We start from the raw sequence: 19,491 nt of genomic DNA, 5'->3' as shown, positions 1-19,491 counted from the left end.
ATAGGTATGTAGATAAATACATTGAACCTCTGGGCTTTTTGAGGCTCAACTTGAAGTTATTGTATTAAGTTAGTTACAGTAAGTGCAATAAAGTCGGGATCAAGACCTTGGAAATTAGGATAGCTTCCATTTTTGTACTTACTACTAGTAGTAGTCTACTAGTAGTATTGCGTGAGAATACCCCACGACTCATTATGACCTGTCCTTTTTCTTCTTTATCGGATGTAATACATCAATCCTATCTCTTTAATATAATAATAGTATCGGATCGGACTGTACCTTGCCGCGCGCTATTTTACGGCGATGGCACAACAGATAGAGGTAGCACTTGAGGTCTCGTAACAGCGGAAGCTCAGCTATAATTGGTAATTGACGTTCAAAATTTCCCGTTAGCCGCGATGGGCAGTGCTACTGTAAGTGATACCTGATATTATTATGGAATCGCTCAAGAGATTTTATTAAGATCGATCTTTCTTTCTTTATCCTACTGGTTAAAACAGGGGAAAGTCGATATCGCGAAAGTGAGATTGCCTTGTGATTGTTCTGTGTTAGTAGGGGATTAATACCTAGTACTAGGTAGCCTCTAGGCTCTAAGCGATCTACATGTAACTACATAGGTACATAGTTATCAAGGTATGCATCCATGTATGCCGCCAGGGTGCATTGCATGCTGGTACCTGCAGTATGCAGGAGAAATGCAGAATGCGGTAAGTAAGATCTAGTGTAGAGTCTGTAAACAGGAGGGGATTGGCTCGGCTTGGTGAGGTATCAAATACTACTAGTAGTACTATCTAAGAAACTACAAAAAGTCATTCGTCAGTAAAAATGCAAGCAGAATACCTATTGATAAAATATCAACGACTAATATGTACCTACATAGCTGATACCAACCAATCAATTCGTTCTGGTAGTTCATTCTGCCTACCGGTGGCTTAGAGGGATGATGCTAGGTTGCAGGGGTGGTGAAATTACAATTGAACAAAAACAGATGTGATTAGGTTAGCAGTGCAAGGATTTGACAGGGGTATAAGCTCTGTTTGACAAGAGAATCAGGGACACTTGTCAATTGTAGACCAATGGTGTGGTTAGCGACTAAAAGAACATCAATTGTGTCCCCGACTTCAATGTTGTACACCACAAAATCCATCCAAAGCCATATCAGGGGAAAGAGCGGAACGACTGGGGGAAATCGTAAACGCTAGGAAAGATGCTTGTCACCTTCCAGGCGCCGCGTTGCAAAGTATATAGACTTGTACACATACCTATGTATGTACTACTAGTAGTATGGGTAAGGTACTTAAGAGAGACATTGAAGTGAGAAAGAGACAAAAGCAAGAGCCAGGTTGAATTACTGAATTGCTCCATGCAGTTCCGCGTCGTTCCTAACGGGTTCCTGAATATTAAAACAGGGCTTATTGGGCTTTATGGGCTTATTAACTAGCATCCTTACATATCCCTACATCCTTGAACCAGACCCCATTCATGGATTTTAATGGTTTGTAACTGGTCTAATAATGAGGAAAAGAACCGATTGCGACGCTACCAACCAGTAGCCAATGCCGCCATACCCCTTTCGAACATTTCCACCGCCGAGTCTAAACGAATTCTGGTCGTTTCTGCTCTTTCTCTTGTTGCGTTCTCACTCTTTTCCTGGTTCACCTCTTGATTGTCATGGTTGTCATGGCTGTTAGACTGAATTTGACTTCGATGAATCTTGCCCTTCTCTATTCTCAGTGAAACATTAACACTCTTGCTTGGACAGACCGAGTCAAGTAATCTCTTGGCCCCTAACGTTCTAACGTTGTAACCAACTCCACACAATATCCCAATAGTTACCTACATGGTCATGAGTGATATGACAAGGGAGTAGTAAATCTACAAATCTACGAACCATGTCCGTCCCTCAGTCATTGCAAGACCATCCGCACCGGCCCTCCCTCGAGGCCAACTCTGAGACTTCTCGTGCTTCATCTCATCTACCTTCTTCCCTTCACCAACCTTTTCCCGACCTTCCAGACCAATCGCCATCCTCAGAGTCGCCTCCCGTCCTACCACCATCAAGAAACACGAAAAAGCTTGTCATCGATAGTGCCGCTGGCCTACCTTCACGGCCAGCTTCTATTCGACGGAAGCCGTTGTCTGCAACCGCGTCACAAATCGCTACTAGGTATTCCTCTGGGGAGTATCTCTCCATAGCAAAGGGCTTACAGAGACCGGATCAACGGTTTTCACGCTCTTACTCGGTAGACAGCCCTACCGTGTACGAGTTCCCTCATCCCCCTACTGGTCCTATCCAAAGGCCTGGGTTTGAAGCACCTAAAGATTTCCGATTCATCCACGGGAACAAAGAGTAAGTCAAAGTTTCATTAATTCACCATATACATTCCAACGCGACTCGTCTACGTTCAAGAATGGCCAATTAACCGACTTTATCCAGCAAACTCTCTGAGACCCGACATCCACTAGCTGTTGTAGATTCTCATTCGCCCGTCCAGGTGGATGAAGTCGAACGTCCGGATTCTCGGGCTGACAACCCTGCCGATCCTCAAACGGATGACCCCTCTGACCTGTCGCAACACGACGGTCAAACCCCTTATGACGACCTATTTGATGACGAAGACGAGGACCCACTGAATGAGAACATATTCGACGGCTACAATTCGGAGTCGTCCTATAATAGTAACTCTGATCGCCGCCCAAGTATGTCGTTACATATTAACCGGAAGATTACTGCTCCTCAGTTAAATCTTGACTATGATGATTCAGCAAATAGCCCAGGAGCCGAAGGTAACGAACTAAGGACGCCTAATACCGACAAACCATTACCAAAATCACCGTCCAAGTTAGGAAACTTCTTTGGCTGGGCTCCTTCACCATCTACTACTGCTGATACTTCGAACAAAGACTATTCGCCCCTTCCATCACCCTATCCCTTCTCAAAGGCTAGTATTTCCGATGCATCCCCAGTCACAACAATCGGACCACAATCACTACTTGACGCCCCCAAGGCGCAATACGGGTCTTCAAATTCTAGAGAATATTGCGATTCTTACCTGGGAACGCCACAAACCCCTTCGGTACCGTTGCATTACCAGATCGAAGAAATGGAAGATGAGCTGAAGGCCATCTCGACCGAATTGGCCTCGTCCATTCGGCGCGAGATGGACCTTGAGGATTTAGTTGACAGATTACAAGCGGAGAGGGACAACCCTACGACTAATGCAAATAAGAGGACAAGTGACTACTTCTCAGATTCGGGATACAGCACAGCTAAGTTAAGCGAGTACGACCAGTCAAGAGATGAAATCGAGAAGATTCAGAGGAGGTCAGAACAGGAGAAAGCCCAAATCAGGCTCGAATTAACGAGCAAACTCCAGGATGAAAGGTCCAGGCGACAAGAGTTAGATGACCAAATCAAGCAGCTCTCCGAAAAAGCATCCCAGTTGGATCTTTCAAATGTTAACAATGTCGACGCCAATGGTCGCGTCAAGGAATTGGAAAGCACGTGTGAAACTTTGCGCCGGAAGCTCTCTGAGGAGCGACAGGTCAAGGATAATTTCGAGGACTTGCTTACAGCGCTCAAGGATGAACTTCAAAACGCTTCGAACGAACGAGACAACCTTCGGGATGAGATTGTACCTCAACTAAGAGCTCGCGTCGAAGGCCTGGAGGCGCAAGCGGCAGAGCTAGAGAAGATGAACTACGAGTCGACAAAAATGCAGCAAGAGCTCCAATCACTCAAAATTGAGAACACCTCTCTCAAACAACTACAAACCAACTCGATAAACACTATTTCAGAGGAAGGCCCAACAAATGCCGGGTCACGATTATCCCGATCCAACTCCTTAACCGGCCCGCCATCGTCCTGGAGGCTGCAGAGGCCACCATCATTGTCAAGGGCCAAGTCAGTCAAGACACCTGAATTTCGAGATCAATTATCAGATAGGCTTAAGGATGTTGAGGAGCAACGAGATGCTCTTCATCGGGCTCTAAAGAACCTTCTAGAGAGACAAGAGCATCAGAATAAGGAAAACAATAAGAAGATCAAAGTTCTCGAGATGGAACGTGATCGACTGTTAACAGAGTCGCCACAGAAAGCCGGATTCCAGAAGGAAATATCCGTCCTCCGAGCCGAGATCAACGTTTTACGTCGGAGAGCTGAGGAGGCACTCGACCAAAAATGGCAAGTTGAGAAGGGGCTCAGCGGGCTGAAGATGGATCTTGATCGAACCGAACAAGAGATCACCTCGCTCAGGGGCCTACTAAAGGAGAAGGACATTCTCATTCCACCTTCTCTTGCACGCTTAAGTAGTGGAAGCGATAAAATGACGGTGCCCGTAACCTCTGATTCTCTATCAGTTGCTTACCAAGACCTTCAGAACGCATATGCGGAGTCCCTTGAGCGTATCAAGAAATTGGAGGCTAGTAGTGCGCAAGATGAAATGACCAAGTTTGCGATGGAGAAACTTGAGCGAAGCCTTTCTGCAACAGTCTCGGAACGTGACCTAGCCCGCCACGAAGCTTCGTCTTACAAGGAGCAGCTTGAGACTCTCCAAGCCGGCGAACGCGTATACCTCGAATCCGAAAAGCTCCTTGCCGATGAACTCAGCGAGTCGGCTCGTCGTGTCGAGGAACTAGCTTTGCAGGTTCGCCAGCAACTTTCCATCAACCAGACACTACGGCAACGAATCTCGGATACCGTAGCTCGTGGTGAGTCGGATCAGAGGGCGAACAAGGAGCGCATCACCTTCATGGAGGCACATCTCCGGAACCTGGAGGAGAAATTGGAAGCTGCGCAAAATGCTTCCGAGGACCGCATGGCGCGTCACGAGGACGAGGTATCGAACCTCAGAGCCAGCCACAACGACCAGTTGAAGCGGATGCGCGATGGCTTACGTTCTCCGCGTGTCTTCCCGCCTAAATCGCCTTTATCCCCTCTATTTTCGGGGCCAGGTGCACGGTCACCTCGTATCAGTACTACACGTTCTGGACCGGCCATGAGCGTGTCTGAGGAAACTCAAGTCGATAACCTTCGCGCTCGCATTGCCGAGCTCGAGAACGCACTAACTGATGCGGATGCCGAGATGGAGAAGGTTGTAGGGAAAATGAACTCTGCTCAGATCGAGGTCATGCAGCTACAAGAAGACCGTGAGGCAGCCATCAGCCAAACACGGAAACTGGAGAGGGAGCTCCAAGCCGAAAAGGTGAAAGCATTCGAGGGACGATTCAAGACTTTGCAGACATAGGATGGTCAACACATCGACCTAACATGAACACGTCTACATATCACGATTCCATGAGATTAGCACTCACGCATACGGATATATACTTTTTTTCTAAGTTCCGCATTGTCGCATTTACAGGACTCTGGCATCCATCCGGGACACATTGGCTAGAGCAGCACGTCTCAGGATTGAGCTTTGGCGTTGGTAATGATAAATTACCTTGGGATACCGTTACACCTCTTGTATACTTCATTGGCCGATTATGGCCGTTGGTTTTTTGTTTAATGTTTGATTACTGACCCTCTTCGCATTGTACATCTAATGTTTCTATTCTAATTCATATTCTACCTGTATCTATATGTGGCCAGCTGTGGCTGGCCAAGGACACAAAACACCAGAGTTGGGTGCATAGCTAGTATCATGCCACGAGGCAATTCAACACTAGGCTATTTAGTAGATAGTTGAACATTGACAAGACCGCCTTTTTGGCGAGACCATATATCCCATGCCCCCTTATTCCGGAGTGATTATGATGAGACAGGCTTCTAGGCTTTTACGAATCGATCGATCGAGAAAACGTGGGATGATGCGAGGTTGTACGTTGGGCGGCCCCTTTTCTGTTGGTCTACTATCAGGTGGTTAGGTACGAAGCAGGTTAGGAAGGTTAGTCTTGGTGCTCTCTCTCTCTCGCTCTCGCTTTCTGCGTATAGAATAGCTCGAAGAACCTTATGTCAGTGTCACCTCATTAACATATTTACAGAAGACGAGGGTTCGATGTGTCAGTGCAATACGACTGGTAGACGAAAACAAATATATACGTGACGCACAAGAAAAGGAGGAACAGCAAATGAATACGTGTATCGCCCATACCAACTATAGTTCCGCTGCCCTATTAACTACGACTCCTTACCTAGACTATATCACGCAGCAACGGACGTATCTTCATCGGCCGAGTGTCGCTTACATGGGTACATAGTCAGACGCCAATCACCATGGCGCATATTTCACGCTACCATACTCGCCAACGCTGGGCAGCCAGCAAGTGCATAGAAACATGCCCCCTCGGTCGATACCGGCACCAGCGCATGCGCGACGGCGTTTATCGGGGCTAAGACCAGAAGTGAAGACAATTCACACTTCTCATTCGTGTGGGCGGGACGGCTGGAGACATCAGCCTTAAGAAGATTATAGTTACGGCCTGCCCAGAGTTTCCGCGGCTCGGGTTCGTATTTCGGCTTTCTTTGTCCGAGAGTCCCCGCCGCTTCCGGTGGAAAAGCCCAAGCCACGTAAGTGCGCATTACTGTATTTATCAGATCAGATTCGGACATGGTCGCCGGTTTTAGGTATGTAAGTCTCGGATTTAACGATGTGTGGTTGGAAAAGATTTTTTTTGTATGTATGCTCTTTGTACGTCTGATCTAATCTGATCTTATTCTATACATATGTAACTATGTGTATGTATGTATTCTAATGATGGATGAATCACTAGGCTCAATGCAGTGTAGGTACCCGATATGTAAGTGTAAGTGTAAGTGTAAGTGTATCACGCCATGCCAACCCCCCTATTTCCATGCAATTCCACGCCCTTTCTTTCTTTCTTTCTTTCTTTCTCTCTCTCGGTGTGTGTGCCGGATCACCCGGTGGTATATGCAGCTCATCAAAGAGCGTCCCGCAACGCCGAACCAAAAAAAAAAAAAGGGAAAAAATTGATGATGAGTTTTGTCCCCTGGACCAATGACCGTGAGGCCTAATAAAACGCCGATTAAAAAATGCAATGCAATAATTCCGATTGTTGTCGTCGCTTCTCATGTCTCATGCAGGCCGTAGTTTATATGTCGTGATGGTAGTAGTAGTAACAACGATGATGATGATGATGAAATAAAAATAAAAATAAATAAAAGGGGGAGGGGCAGAAACGCCTCATAGTTTGGCATTACGCGGTGGCGTTATCGGCTCACTCCCGCCGCCGTTAATAGGTTCCTGTAGCTTGCTGCTGCTGCTGCTTCCCGTCACAGGATCATCGCCCATCCTAGATGATCGCGGCGAGGAGGCGGGCGAGGAGGAGAAGGAGACGTTGGCTTCGCCGGATTTTCGCGGTTTCGGCCAGGACTTCTCGGCGTCCTTGTCCCAGGGGTCGGGCTTGCCGCGGCGCAGCAGCTTCGTCCAGTTCAGCGCCAGGTAGTATATCAGCCCGAACGCGGCGATGACGGCGACGATGCTGGCGACGATGGCGACGATGAGGGTTTTGGAGAAGTCGGCCATGGTGGTTTGTTCGCGTTTCTGATTTTTGATTTTTCTTTATATTTCTTTTTTGATTTGTCCTTGGTGGGATGGGTGGAATGGGTTTGCGTGCAGGTAAGATGTAAATGTATGGAGGCGAGTAGGTAGGTAGATAGATAGAGGTTTAGGGGCGTTATTAAATGTGGTGTGTGTGATGTGTGTGGTGTGTGCTGTATGGTGAGCGGTGAGATATACCAAGAGGACCAACCGGGGACCAGTTATGTATGTATCTGCTCAAAAATACGAAACTTATTCAGGTGTGTATAATACCGAAAAATAAAAAAGGTCAGACAATTCCTTGTGAAAAGAAGGTGTTGTCTAGGTTAGGTCATTATAACTTATACCTAACCTACATACCCTTACCTTCCTCTACCTATGTAAGGTACCTTACCTACCTGACAGACAAGGGGATTTCTAAAAAGGCGCTCTTTTTGTTCTACACGTCACAAGGGACCTACAATGAATGCCCAAAAAAAGACACAATCAGGTTTCGTTCGCTCTCCGAGAATCCGACGATGGCGTTCAAAGACATCTTGTCCACGCTAGGGCGCCTAGAGCGTATCGAACTTACTAACCTAGAGGACCAGCGCTAGAAACCGACGGACTTTTGCGGGCAGGGGCGGACTATCCGGAAACAGATCTGTTGTGTGTGTGTGTGTGTGTATGTATGTGTGTATGTATGTGTGTACGTATGGTAATGTTAGTAATAGGTATAGTTAGGGTAAGACTTTGGAAACTGCTCATGATTCATAAGTTCTTTTCTGGTTCTGGGCGCCAACTGTTTGGGAAGAAAAGCCGTTACCCGTAGAATCGGGTCCCGCAACTAACTAGTTATGTAGTTAACTGATGGAAATCCATTATCCATTTGGTAAGATGGATCCATTTCTGTTTTCAATGTTTGTTTCGTCATCCCTTGCAACCTTGAGTTCAGCCGCATTATTATAGGACAGAGATAATTTTAGCTGGGACCCCCCGATCTTTCGATTTTAACATTTTTGTCGCGCGCTTCTGTTTCAATCCTAGTTAACTACATGGCTACTGTAACTTACATACATACTGACCTCTAGGGCTACCCTGGTCCCTGGGACCTGGTACTAACTTAACCTAAGGTTAGGGTAGTGTATTCTACTGTCTGACGGGTGAGGCGGGATGCTGTCATACCGCACAAAATCCTATGTACTAGTAGTACGTAGCCTACATAGGTTTGTGTACTAGTAGTACGTACCTAGTAGTTAGTAGTCCGATCATTTAAAAGAATCGATTATCCCCCCTTCTTCTTTTTTCTTCTTCACTGCCAAGATAAGGGCACACCGCATCAGCTAGATATCCACGATTCAGGTTTTTCTTACTTGCAACCAGCCACTTACGTTATACTCTCTCACACCAGTTCACTTTAATGACAACTAGCTCTTGGCTCAACTGGATAACCTAACTAATAGTTTCCATGTACCTACCTGGCAGCCCTAGTAAGAGATGCCCCTCATCCCCACGCGTTAGCAAGCGACTATCAAAGAATAATGAAATCATTGAAGTGGTGAATATCCTCTTTTTTCCTGTATGAAATCAGATCACGATGTCTTCATCGACAAAGGTTCATCTTTTCCCAATTCACACAATTAAATACTGGGTATGTTATCTACACACAGCGCACGAAGGATACCGGTTATCCAAGTCTGGGGCAAAATGTCAATTTCGTACTTATTAAAGATACACAGCAACGGCCGCTATATTAGTTGGGGACTTTTTTGCCTGATCACATGAATCGCGATTCGCCCTCGCTCCGATTGTCCCATGGGGTCGGTACAGCAAACTTGTCTCGGAGATTCGCTCCGACCCGGAGCCGCGCGCCATGTGCTCAGGAACATCACATCCGGATACTACTCACAGTAGCTGATAAATATCCCGAGTCATGCAACATAGTTACATTGCAGCCTCGCGAACACGCCATCGTCTTGTCTTGTCCACGTTTCTCCAAGCGGACAGGTTGTGTTGAACTCATTCACGAACTTAACTTCCGCGTTACGAATATGCAGCAAGAGCATCAATGCGAATTTGGCCATTATGATTTCGTGCGCAAATCAAGAAGCCTTGATTTTACAAAGGTGATTCTTCTCTTCTTCCGCATTCTCTGCTTGGTCTTATATTGCACGGCGTGCCAGTATTGGCACAGAACAGCACGTGTGACGCATAGATTATCATCTGTCTATCTAGGCAATTGGTCTTTTTCATTTTCTTGAATCTACAGTCTTCACGTCGCGCAGATGCACTTCATTGGTATGCATTAATCAACCCATAAGCATAGCACGCATGATCAGAATCCTGGGAACTAGGTAGCTACCCAAGACATATTCTACGAATTAAATTCCATGGCATTACCAGCTCAGCCTCATTTCAGCGTAATTGTAAAATCATGCTATCTAAAGGAGTTTTCAGCTCTTCTTAATTTGATATCAAAATGCTCCCCATATTGGCTGCCTACTGAATACCAAGGCACTATATATGCAGGTTGGCCGTTACGAAACCATAGACCAAGACCGACGTAGCTTCTCTTAGACAAGATTACCTCAGACTTGACAGGAGGAAGGTAAGCATTAGCATGGGTATACATACACAAGGAAACGACTGCTTACTTGGATAATATATAGAACTGCTGTTTCCACCTAATGCCAACAGTATCATTATTACCTACCTACCATCTCTCTCAATGCCCACATCACCTCTCACAGAAGATGACCTCAAACGCGCAGCAGCCGTCGTCAGGGCAGCCCGACAACCATCATGATGGCATCGACGCAGCCCCACCACCTTACCAAGAAAGCCTGCCCGCTGTCCCGCAGCCAGCTCTCCAGCCAGGTAACCAAAACAGGGCGGTGGGAGGAACTCAGCAGCAGAAAACAGCAGCGCCCGGGACGGGGGCACCACAAATGCAGCTGGCGCGGCTCGAGGACCTCCATGCTACACCACAGATTGTCGACTGCCCTTGGTGTAAGACTCGTCAAAGAACTACGGTCGACGACGCACCTACGGGGCCGACCCAGTACGTATAGTTCTCTCTCACTCTCCCTCCCTTTCGGCAAACCGCCAAAGAGTCAGAAGATATACATACATATATACTGACGCGCGAACGCAACAGCATCGCAGCCGTCCTCCTCTGCCTCTTCTGTGGCCCCTGCTGCGCGGTGCTGCCGTACTGCTGCAACAGCTACTTCGAGATCACGCACTATTGCGCGGGGTGCAAGCATCCTGTTGCCAAAGTAGCTGGTGAGTTCCAATGCCCCCCCCCCCCCCTCCCTTTTTTTTTCTTGTTAGGTAGGTACTCAAACTAACGTGCGTGAAAGATGGAAAGGTAATACAGGTTATCAGGCCGCTCAACGAACAGGGGCAGGCGGTTGCGGAGCAGCCGGGCGGGAATGCGCCGATGTCTACGGCGAAGACAGAGCTGGAGCCGCAGCAGGGTTGAGTGTTGTATGGCGTTTAATCGGGAGGAATAAGTTTTATGGTTCGCTGCACATCATAGAGTAATGTGAGTGAGAAAGGATTCTGGTTCTTTCATTAAAGGGGCTCGCCAACTCCTAAATAATGGATCTGAGAGTAGAATGGGGTGATGGGAACACTCGAACACTACGGAAGAAGTAAGTCCCAGAATACACTCGCCTCCTGTCAGGCTTCTTGTGGGGATACACTCACTATAAGGAAAGGCGGTTCGATTTCATCGCTTTGGAGGGCTAGATAGTTAGGTGCCTGGTCTGCTTTTTACAACTATACCCAGCTTTTGGCAGAATATCAATTCGTTGAAATTGGCATCGCTCCAAAAAGAGTGTATGAAGAGTGTATGTAGTAGGAAAGTAAACTGCATCAGTGCGGTGGTTTGAGTGCCTTTCATTGCCTAATGGTAACCGTAGTGATGTTTTTTGATATAGGTATGCCTACCTACCAAGACACTTTTGGATTCAAGACATGAGGAAATGGGCTTGGTCTGGATACTTGCACATGCCTGCGGAAAGCATGGCTGCTGCTCGATAGACGCAAACCTAGCCTCCGTTCACATAGGGTTATAGAAATCTCCATTTGAACTACAGACCGTCTCCATAGACATCGTATGCTCGCGTGTCCAGATTCACAGCGTTTCTTGGCGTTCAATATTGACCGCCTGGACCATATCTTCATCCTACCGATATATTTCTCGGCAGTAAGCTACAACTTAAGGGGCACAGTCTAGTGCTATATGTCTACCCCTATCTTACCTGTGCTGGTAGGCCAGATATTCTGGTTATGTAGTTGAGAATTCTTAAACGCCTTGAGAGGAATTGTATCCTAGAGCTTGACGGTGCTTATATATACCCCACCTGAGGTAAAGTGAGCTTCGCCGCTCTGGTCCGGACTTTTGCGGCGAGTATTTACGGTTCTAGATTGACGACGCCTTCTTGGAGCTAGGATCTAAGGTTAGGAGCTCATGTGCTTAGAGTGATCTCTGTGCCAATAGATCCTGGGCGCGTAAGAATCTAGAAATAAACAACCCCAGACTTGCACATAAGGCTTAGTTAATCTAATAGGCGCGGCTGCGATTTCGAGTTCGCCGAACTCTTTGCTACTGCTGCTACCTGCCTCCCATTTGCACGGCACAGCAACCAGTGGCAGGATTGTGGCCACCGAACGCCTAGGTAGTATGTAGGTAGCGAACAAAACCCACCAAAGGCGATTCCTAGTGAGATTTTCCTCTTTATACTTAATAGGTAATTACCTACCTAAGTATATATGTATGTATGTAGTAAGTACGGCAACGGATCCATTCAAAGGCCATCAGTGGCCTACGCCACATGGCTATAAGGACGCCCCATCCTCCGCCACCCCTGAACGCTTCTAAGCTGAGATGGGCGCGGCTATAAGTTTTACCTTCCTTCCTAACTTAGGCGGTACTTTACTGTCGCATCGAGCATTGAACGTTGCATAACAGACCTTCTATGTATTTATTATAGGCACTGACTTCTTCAGATTTCGAACGACCGTCCCCGCCGAGAGGAGGCTAGGGGTGCTACTTATGGGTAATGTAAATAGGCAGACTAGTCCAGAAAAGCGAAGACCCCCCCCCCCCCCCCCCCCCCCTTTCGGACGGAGTTGCACTCGTTCGGCCAGCTGCGTTTTCCTATACTGGCATAAGTCTGCTTCATCGGCCCGGAATAGGACACGCCCTCCTTCCCATTTGGAACTAAAACAAAAGTATTAGTTATGGGATAAAAAATATTAAGAAGAGAGCCAATAATTAACTAGGAATAACGTTGCTTCGCAAGACTACCGAAATCCAAGAGTTTTTTTTCTCTCCCACAAGCACAAGGACGTGCACTAGGTATGTAGGTGATAGGTTGGCAACCTAGCATTTTACGCTTATTATGTGGTACTGGTTTGTTAGCATAACGTCGATCCCCTAAGGTTACATAGGTATGTAGGTAAGTTAGGACAAGTAACTACATAGCAAAAAGCCCGTGGTTCGCAATTGCGCGCCGAGTCTAAGGCATTGATTCGCTCCAGCATAATTTGGATCAGCTAAGGCTTGCTTGGAATAGGTATGTACGTCCTTGGCCACTTCAGCCGATCGTTGCCCGTAGGAGAAAGACATGACGGGCCTTGGGGGTTTCTTGGATAATGTCGCGTGGTAAATCTTATCAGATATATATTTTATTTTTTGGGGATTTTTCTTCTTTTTGGGAGATAGTCCCCGTGTCTTCGGGTTTCGAGGCTAGCACAAATTTCACCGGTTGCGGTGTTATGCGCCTAGACTATTGGGTGCCTAGTACCGTTGATTGTTACCAGTGAGAGGGTTCGTGATGGATGGATAGGGAATCGTGTGCACACTTGCATGATCCACTAAGACCGAGATAGGGTATGACTACGGCTGCTACCCTGCTGCTCAGGCCGTCATGGTTAGGCTGTTTTCTTCCGCCAAGGGTTCTTTGCATGAATGGGCTCTTGAAGATAGATAGGTATTGTTTCTCTCACATTAGATATATGTCCATCGTATTTCGCAAGAGTCTCTCGTACAAAGCAAAAGTGTTTCCTAGGTATTTACCTAACTCCTAGCGATATTGTTCGTAAGTACACGGGTATCATTGATCAACACATCAACACGAAGAAGCTCTTCCCACAGTTCCCAGCTCGTAACCTTGCTCGTAACCTTGCTCGCTATCGATGTCGCTTCGGTCGTGATAACTTAACCTGACCTCCTGCGTCTGCATAATTCCTCCCGGCGAGGGCTTTGCCTGTGTAGCCCTGCCGTCAAGAATGCTCCTATCGCTGCTCCCGTCGCCGTGGAAGGAGCGAGGATCTCTTTGAGAACCGACGATCGTCGTTACGATGTGGCTTGTGTGCAAACCCCTTGGCGTGCCCTTTACGGTGCTCAGACTCTTGACTCTTGACTTGTTACCGGTGCTACGGTGGTAGCGGTCGAGTGACGAAGATATCTCCTTGATCAGAGCCCGCAGAACGGGGATAGATGCCGCAATTATAGTGACCGCTGCTTCGGCTACGTACCAGATAACCAGTGTTGTTCCTTGGGCTGAATAAGGGGTTAGTCACGGGGTTTATTCGTCAGTTGTCAGAAAAAAAGAAAACTTACTCGAGAATGTCCCAACAGTGAGAAGGGGTAGATAGACACATCGCATAATAGCGGTTATTCCAGCACTAAAGGGGGATGATTAGCAAATAGCTACGTCGACGAATGCATGATAGCCATACATTACACCACAGCTCATCGCGATTGCGACACCAAACTTCTCTCTTGTCTTCATCTGAAGGTTCATGATCAGGAACCAGGGAATAATCGCAAACGAGAAGTCCACAAAGGCGGAGTATGCTATACAACGAAGAGAAAGTTAGTAATCTGATCAAATCCATCTGGGAAACCATCAAGCTTTTTTTGCCTACCTCCAGCGAAGATGCCGTAGTGGATGTATTTCACCGTGCTCCAACACCCAGGCCCCTTAATCCACGAGTAGACCTCCGGTTTGCACTTCAGGAACCCGAAAATGATGTACAAGAACACGGCGATGTTCATCGTGATGGTGAGGAACCAAACGAGCAGCTTTATGCGGCCTTCCGAGACCCTCAGCAGCGTGATGCCAAACGAAGTCTTGCTCATGACGGTGGCGAGCGCGAAAAACACGTTCTGCACTCCTCCGTGAATCTGCAGCCGGTCCGCGGCGTCTTGCGATTTGGGGCCGGTCGGGCTCGTGAATCCTAGATTGATCGAACTGGTGATGAAACCGACGGCGACGACGAGACACATCTACGATATTAAAAAAAACCTCTCACTCGTTAGAAAAAGAACGGAACATTCCGACCTCGACGACGAAGGTTGAGGTTTCCCCCCGCTTACCCAGGCGAATATCAAGACGTGATCGTCCCACCACAGCCCCCGATGCCGACTGAACTTGCAGTACATCCGCAACCCGAGAAAAGTCGCCGCCAGCGCCGTGAGGGACCAGTTGACGGCGTTCATCATCGGCCCCAGCACGTCCGTCGTCTGTTGTGCCTCCATATTGACTGCTCTTCCGTGGGCGGTGGTTGCGGCCAGGTCGAGCACACGAAAGTTAAAGCTGGCGGGATGACAAGCAGCAAGATCCGATGAGAACCAAGTCCGATCATTGGGAGAGAGATGGAGGTGGGGGGGTGTGGGCGCGCACAAGGGACTTATGTATAGTGTATAGTATCTTGAAGCCAAACAACAACCCTGATAACCGAACCGTGGTAGTTCGGATCTTTAGCAGGGGGGAAGGGGGGGCCAGGAAGGGGAGGAGGAAGATGGAGGCACATGCTGGATCGTAATAGTGTACTCGATTCCGAACTGATCGGCGAGGCGAGTAAACTGACTAAAGGAACAGCAGCAGTGTTGCTATGGCTATTTGGCTCTCATCAGGGGGCCCATGATACTGGAGCTTTGCACATTACCTATGCTTAATAAGACTACATAGTACAAAGGATCTCCCAAGGGCCGTAGGTGTTATTAGGATGTAATTCATATTAGACGATAGTCAAACCCATGGACCTCTTCATCATTGGGAGTTGGTTGGATGAAGTCCCCGGTACCTTGGCCAGCAGCAATTGCATAGAGTCACGTCCCGAAGTACGGGTTTCCCTCGTGGCTGCTTCGTTTCTTACTTACACGAGGTGGCTCAAATGTGCATCAGGATATACTGCTTGCTATAGGTGGAAGCGACAACTAGACAAAACAAGCGCCAGGCCAATAAAAGCCGTCGTAAGGCCGAATCCATGATAGTTATGGTGTGTATGTGTGTGTATGTGTGTGTATAGCGGGACGCCACAAATCCGGGGCAAAGGTATTCGCGGTTCTTCCCTCCCCTCCCCTCCCTCCTCTCTCCCGGGCATCTTGACCTTATAAGAGCCAGGGTCCCTGGCCCCGGTTGCATCTTGACTAAATACCTACACTAATGTTGTACGGTACCCTCCTGGGCGGATTCTTTTCTTAGGTCGTAAAAAAAGTAATAGTGCGGGCTTCAACTGCTTCATAAGGAGCGAACTACATAAGCTAACCGGCCAGTTCACGAAGAAAGGTAGCAATACATATATGTATCCCTACCAGAAGCGTTATACGATGTGCATGCGTGAGTCAAAGAATTGGTATCAAGCGTTGCACTTGTCAAGTTTAACGCCGGCACTTGGCCTGTTGTAGGCATGATTTGTCTTGGTCGTCGTTGTGACAGCGGGACTTGTGGTCGGATGGACGGTTAGCCGTAGCAATGGAAAGATACCATCGCCATGGCCTATTGCTATACGTCAGGTTTAAATTTCGAGTGATATTGTTAAGTCACTAGGTCCGGTAGGTACCCTACCTAGGCAATCTTGATTGGAGGTGAAGGTGAAGGTGAAGGTGAAAGGCGCGGATCTTACACAGTTTACAGCTGCGCCGTTCTCGCACAGAACGAAATTGGGCACTTCGGTTGCTTCATCTGGTAGGTAGGTGCATAGGTACCGAATCAATGCCAATAAGACGAGGCATAGCCGCATAGGTAGTATGCTAAAAGCTCGGCCGCCCGAATGCAGGCAAGCCTCCTCCATTTTTATTTTATTTTCAGTTCGATCGACTTGCTCCCTCTGGTAATTTTTCATGCTGATTTCCCATCGAGGCATCTGTGGTCGCCTGTATTGTCCAATCCTTCGTCTGTTCTCTCCTATTCAAAATCTATTTACCGGCCAGCTCCTCCATCGATCGTAATATTGCTGTCAGACTGTTAGATCCTAACTTACGCAGGTACCCTCGGTAGGTATGCCAACCAACAAAGCGGCAGAGTATTAACTAACTAGGTAGTAGTCCAAATAGTTTTTGATTCTTGTCTACCTAGTGAATACTGCCGAGTTCCACACATCTTAGCGCGACGATCGAATATTTCGACATCGTTGACGTATTGTTACTAACTATCGGTTACCGACGAACAACTACCCAGGTACGCTAGTTATAACCATGATGCTAGGTAGCTACAAGCATACGCTGAGTATCATAGGTAATAGGTAACAGGTAACCATCGCCTATCACCCAAGTATGTTCTTAGAAAGCCAAGCTGTGCCTCATCTCACCCTACAAGGTACAATACAATACACATAAGATAAACTGCTAGATTAAGCACCTTGTCCTGGCTTCTGATGCGATCGAATAACGTGTCCTCGGCTGTCTCACAAACCTTGTTCGGATCATGGCAAATCGATCAAGTTGATCAACCCGTCAAAGGGTTTAGTGCTGTTTGCGTATTTGGCAGGTTGCTTCTAACCACAACCCCACACACACACTTACCTACCTACATACACGTTACCAAACTACCCAAGCAGGGGGGTATTTACATGCATACACACACATGTCAGGTTGGTATCAGCATCCGATTTGCTACATATGTCTTTCCCTACATACCGCAGGCACATGGCACCTAACCTATGAGGGAGAAGAAACAGAAGCTCTCGTCGGTAACGAATGTTAAGGTTAATTGGCAAATAGAAACGGGTTTAGCTCGACATTTTCTACATCTCGTCTTCATCCGATAATACCTACCTAGGTAGGCAGGTAAGTAGAATAGGCCGGTAGGTGCCTAGAGATTCTCTGCATATCACGAAGTCTTCACGAACCCATCATAACCTCATTCTTAACTCTAGTGCACCTAAAGAGTTAGGGAATAGGTAGGATAACCCGATCAGACCGGCCAGGGTTGTGTGAGTAGATCCTCAGGTAGGTAAGGATGTCTGCGTGACATTTTCGTCTCTTATCTCGGAAATTGCAATTTCTCCTCAACCCAAGACACAACACTTGCACCCAGCACAGGGTGATAGGTCACAGCAACGCCGTCGTGCAGGTAGATGTCCCAACGTACATACTATAATTCGGCAGTGTATTATAGTCGCTTAAGTTGCATCCAGTCACTACAACGAAATCCTTCCCAACACATCGCTTTCATCTGCCCGGGTTTCAGAGTTCTTCAAACAAGACCTCCCCGGCGACGATTCCGTTTGCAAAAATCCTGGGTGGTAAAGAGAGTCTATAACCTCGAGGTCGCGGGCATCGTCAAAATCCACCCGAAAAGAAAGGGCCCCTGGCGAATCGATCAACCCAAGAGTGACTATCATCTTTGCTTGAGGCTGTTAAACGACCGCGAACGGCTAGGTGAAGATTGGATCCGGATCTTTCTCATGAAAAATCACTACAAACGTTGTTTCTGCTGGGCCAAGCAGGGCAGGCATCGGTGACGGAGTGAAGCTAGGCGTTGTATAGATCAGCTACCTAGGTATCCACCTGGGTAACTAGCTATGTCATCGCAACGACAATATGGGCGATCATGAAAGCATTGTCGTGGCGAGAGACAACGCGCATTGTGCTAGATAGTAAGTATGACAATCTCACGAATGCCTCAGTATGTCCTACCTATCCGCCCCAACATCCCGCGCTTTGCGCTTTCTCAACAACAAGATCCAAGCAAAACATACATGTACGTAAAATAAGTTCCCCAGGGGGACGGAGGCGACGAACCCAAGCCTCTTTCCCGGGTCGGGGAGCCTACCTAGAAGGTAGGTACTGTACCTGACCTGGTAGACTCTAACTAGGTAGGACACTATCCTCACACGCATATATACCTAGGTAGGTACGTACGCAAACTCATATATGCAAGGCAGACTACCTCATACATACATGCAGAACTCGCCTCGAAGTTCTAGACCATTCATTCCCCTGAAACGAGAAGAAATAATCAAACAAAATAAAAATAGAAGAAGCGAAAACCCCCCAATATCGTCGAGGCTTGCCCCGTGAAGCTCCGCTAGAGGGTTGCGTGTACGTACTCTGCCTTGCCCTGCCCCGGCTAGGGGGGGGGGGGGGGGGGCGATGCGTCTTCGGCCGAGACGGCCGCAGTATATTCCCCCTTACCACCTCTCCTACCTCGCCTGCCTACCTCTCCATCCTCCCTACTTACCCACGACTCTTCTCTCTTGTTATTCCTCCTCACCAACCTTGGAAGCCTTCAACAACAGTAATACTCACCAGGAGCGGTGGCGGCAGAAGTAGATAGATCACATATTACCTACTTACCTATAAACCGTCCGCATCCTCTTCCTCTTCCTCCCCTCAACATTTACAAAACACGCAAGGACCGCTTGAGAGAGAGAGAGAGAGAGAGTGCCAAAGCCTGCGACCTGGCCTGGTTCCGTGCACGTACATGTAATTACCTCTATATGCAGCACACAGACTCCCAAGCAACTTCGGCTGCAGTGGAAGTGAAGCCGCCCGTGGGAGATCCTGTTTAACTTATCTCTACCGACCCGCCGTTCTGTCACACAATGAGGAGACTGGGGGCGGATAAGGGTTGGTTGGTCTGTATCGTGAGAGCGCCTTGCAAGGGGGTGAAGGCATTGGATCCAGTATACAAGCTGTACGGAACTTCAGTTCAAGTCATCAGCAAGCTGAATCGCCTACAAGCTTTCACCAATCGCAGTTGCTAAG

The 19,491-nt window shown here is 47.7% G+C and overlaps 4 protein-coding genes across 4 annotated transcripts; 2 read left to right on the top strand and 2 right to left on the bottom strand.

The window, feature by feature from the left end:
• Nucleotides 1–7,040: 7,040 nt before the first annotated feature.
• On the bottom strand, nt 7,041–7,608 carry GGS25DRAFT_317699 (uncharacterized protein). The gene has a single exon (XM_049257790.1). It carries the CDS (start codon nt 7,485–7,487, stop codon nt 7,146–7,148), a length of 342 nt encoding a protein of 113 aa, XP_049115478.1. The 5' UTR covers nt 7,488–7,608; the 3' UTR covers nt 7,041–7,145.
• A 1,108-nt stretch (nt 7,609–8,716) lies between these two features.
• GGS25DRAFT_494263 (uncharacterized protein) lies at nt 8,717–9,967 on the top strand. The gene is made up of 2 exons (XM_049261336.1): nt 8,717–9,132; nt 9,221–9,967. Exon 2 carries the CDS (start codon nt 9,263–9,265, stop codon nt 9,740–9,742), a length of 480 nt encoding a protein of 159 aa, XP_049115477.1. The 5' UTR covers nt 8,717–9,132; nt 9,221–9,262; the 3' UTR covers nt 9,743–9,967.
• Nucleotides 9,968–10,234: 267 nt separating this feature from the next.
• Nucleotides 10,235–10,965, top strand: GGS25DRAFT_522592 (uncharacterized protein; the record flags this gene model as incomplete). The annotated part of the gene is made up of 3 exons (XM_049264269.1): nt 10,235–10,542; nt 10,639–10,766; nt 10,844–10,965. The coding sequence occupies 3 exons, from the start codon at nt 10,235–10,237 to the stop codon at nt 10,963–10,965; spliced, it is 558 nt and encodes a 185-aa protein (XP_049115476.1).
• A 2,548-nt stretch (nt 10,966–13,513) lies between these two features.
• Nucleotides 13,514–15,286, bottom strand: GGS25DRAFT_317653 (uncharacterized protein). Its single transcript, XM_049257789.1, has 5 exons — nt 14,875–15,286; nt 14,424–14,784; nt 14,235–14,352; nt 14,116–14,180; nt 13,514–14,055 (listed from the first exon to the last, which is right to left on the bottom strand). Exons 1-5 carry the CDS (start codon nt 15,034–15,036, stop codon nt 13,622–13,624), a joined length of 1,140 nt encoding a protein of 379 aa, XP_049115475.1. The 5' UTR covers nt 15,037–15,286; the 3' UTR covers nt 13,514–13,621.
• Nucleotides 15,287–19,491: the final 4,205 nt, after the last annotated feature.

This window comes from Hypoxylon fragiforme (assembly GCF_022984875.1).
Source record: "Hypoxylon fragiforme strain CBS 206.31 chromosome Unknown GGS25scaffold_6, whole genome shotgun sequence".
NCBI classification, from domain to species: Eukaryota; Fungi; Ascomycota; class Sordariomycetes; order Xylariales; family Hypoxylaceae; genus Hypoxylon; species Hypoxylon fragiforme.
This window is presented reverse-complemented; position numbering and strand designations above follow the sequence as displayed.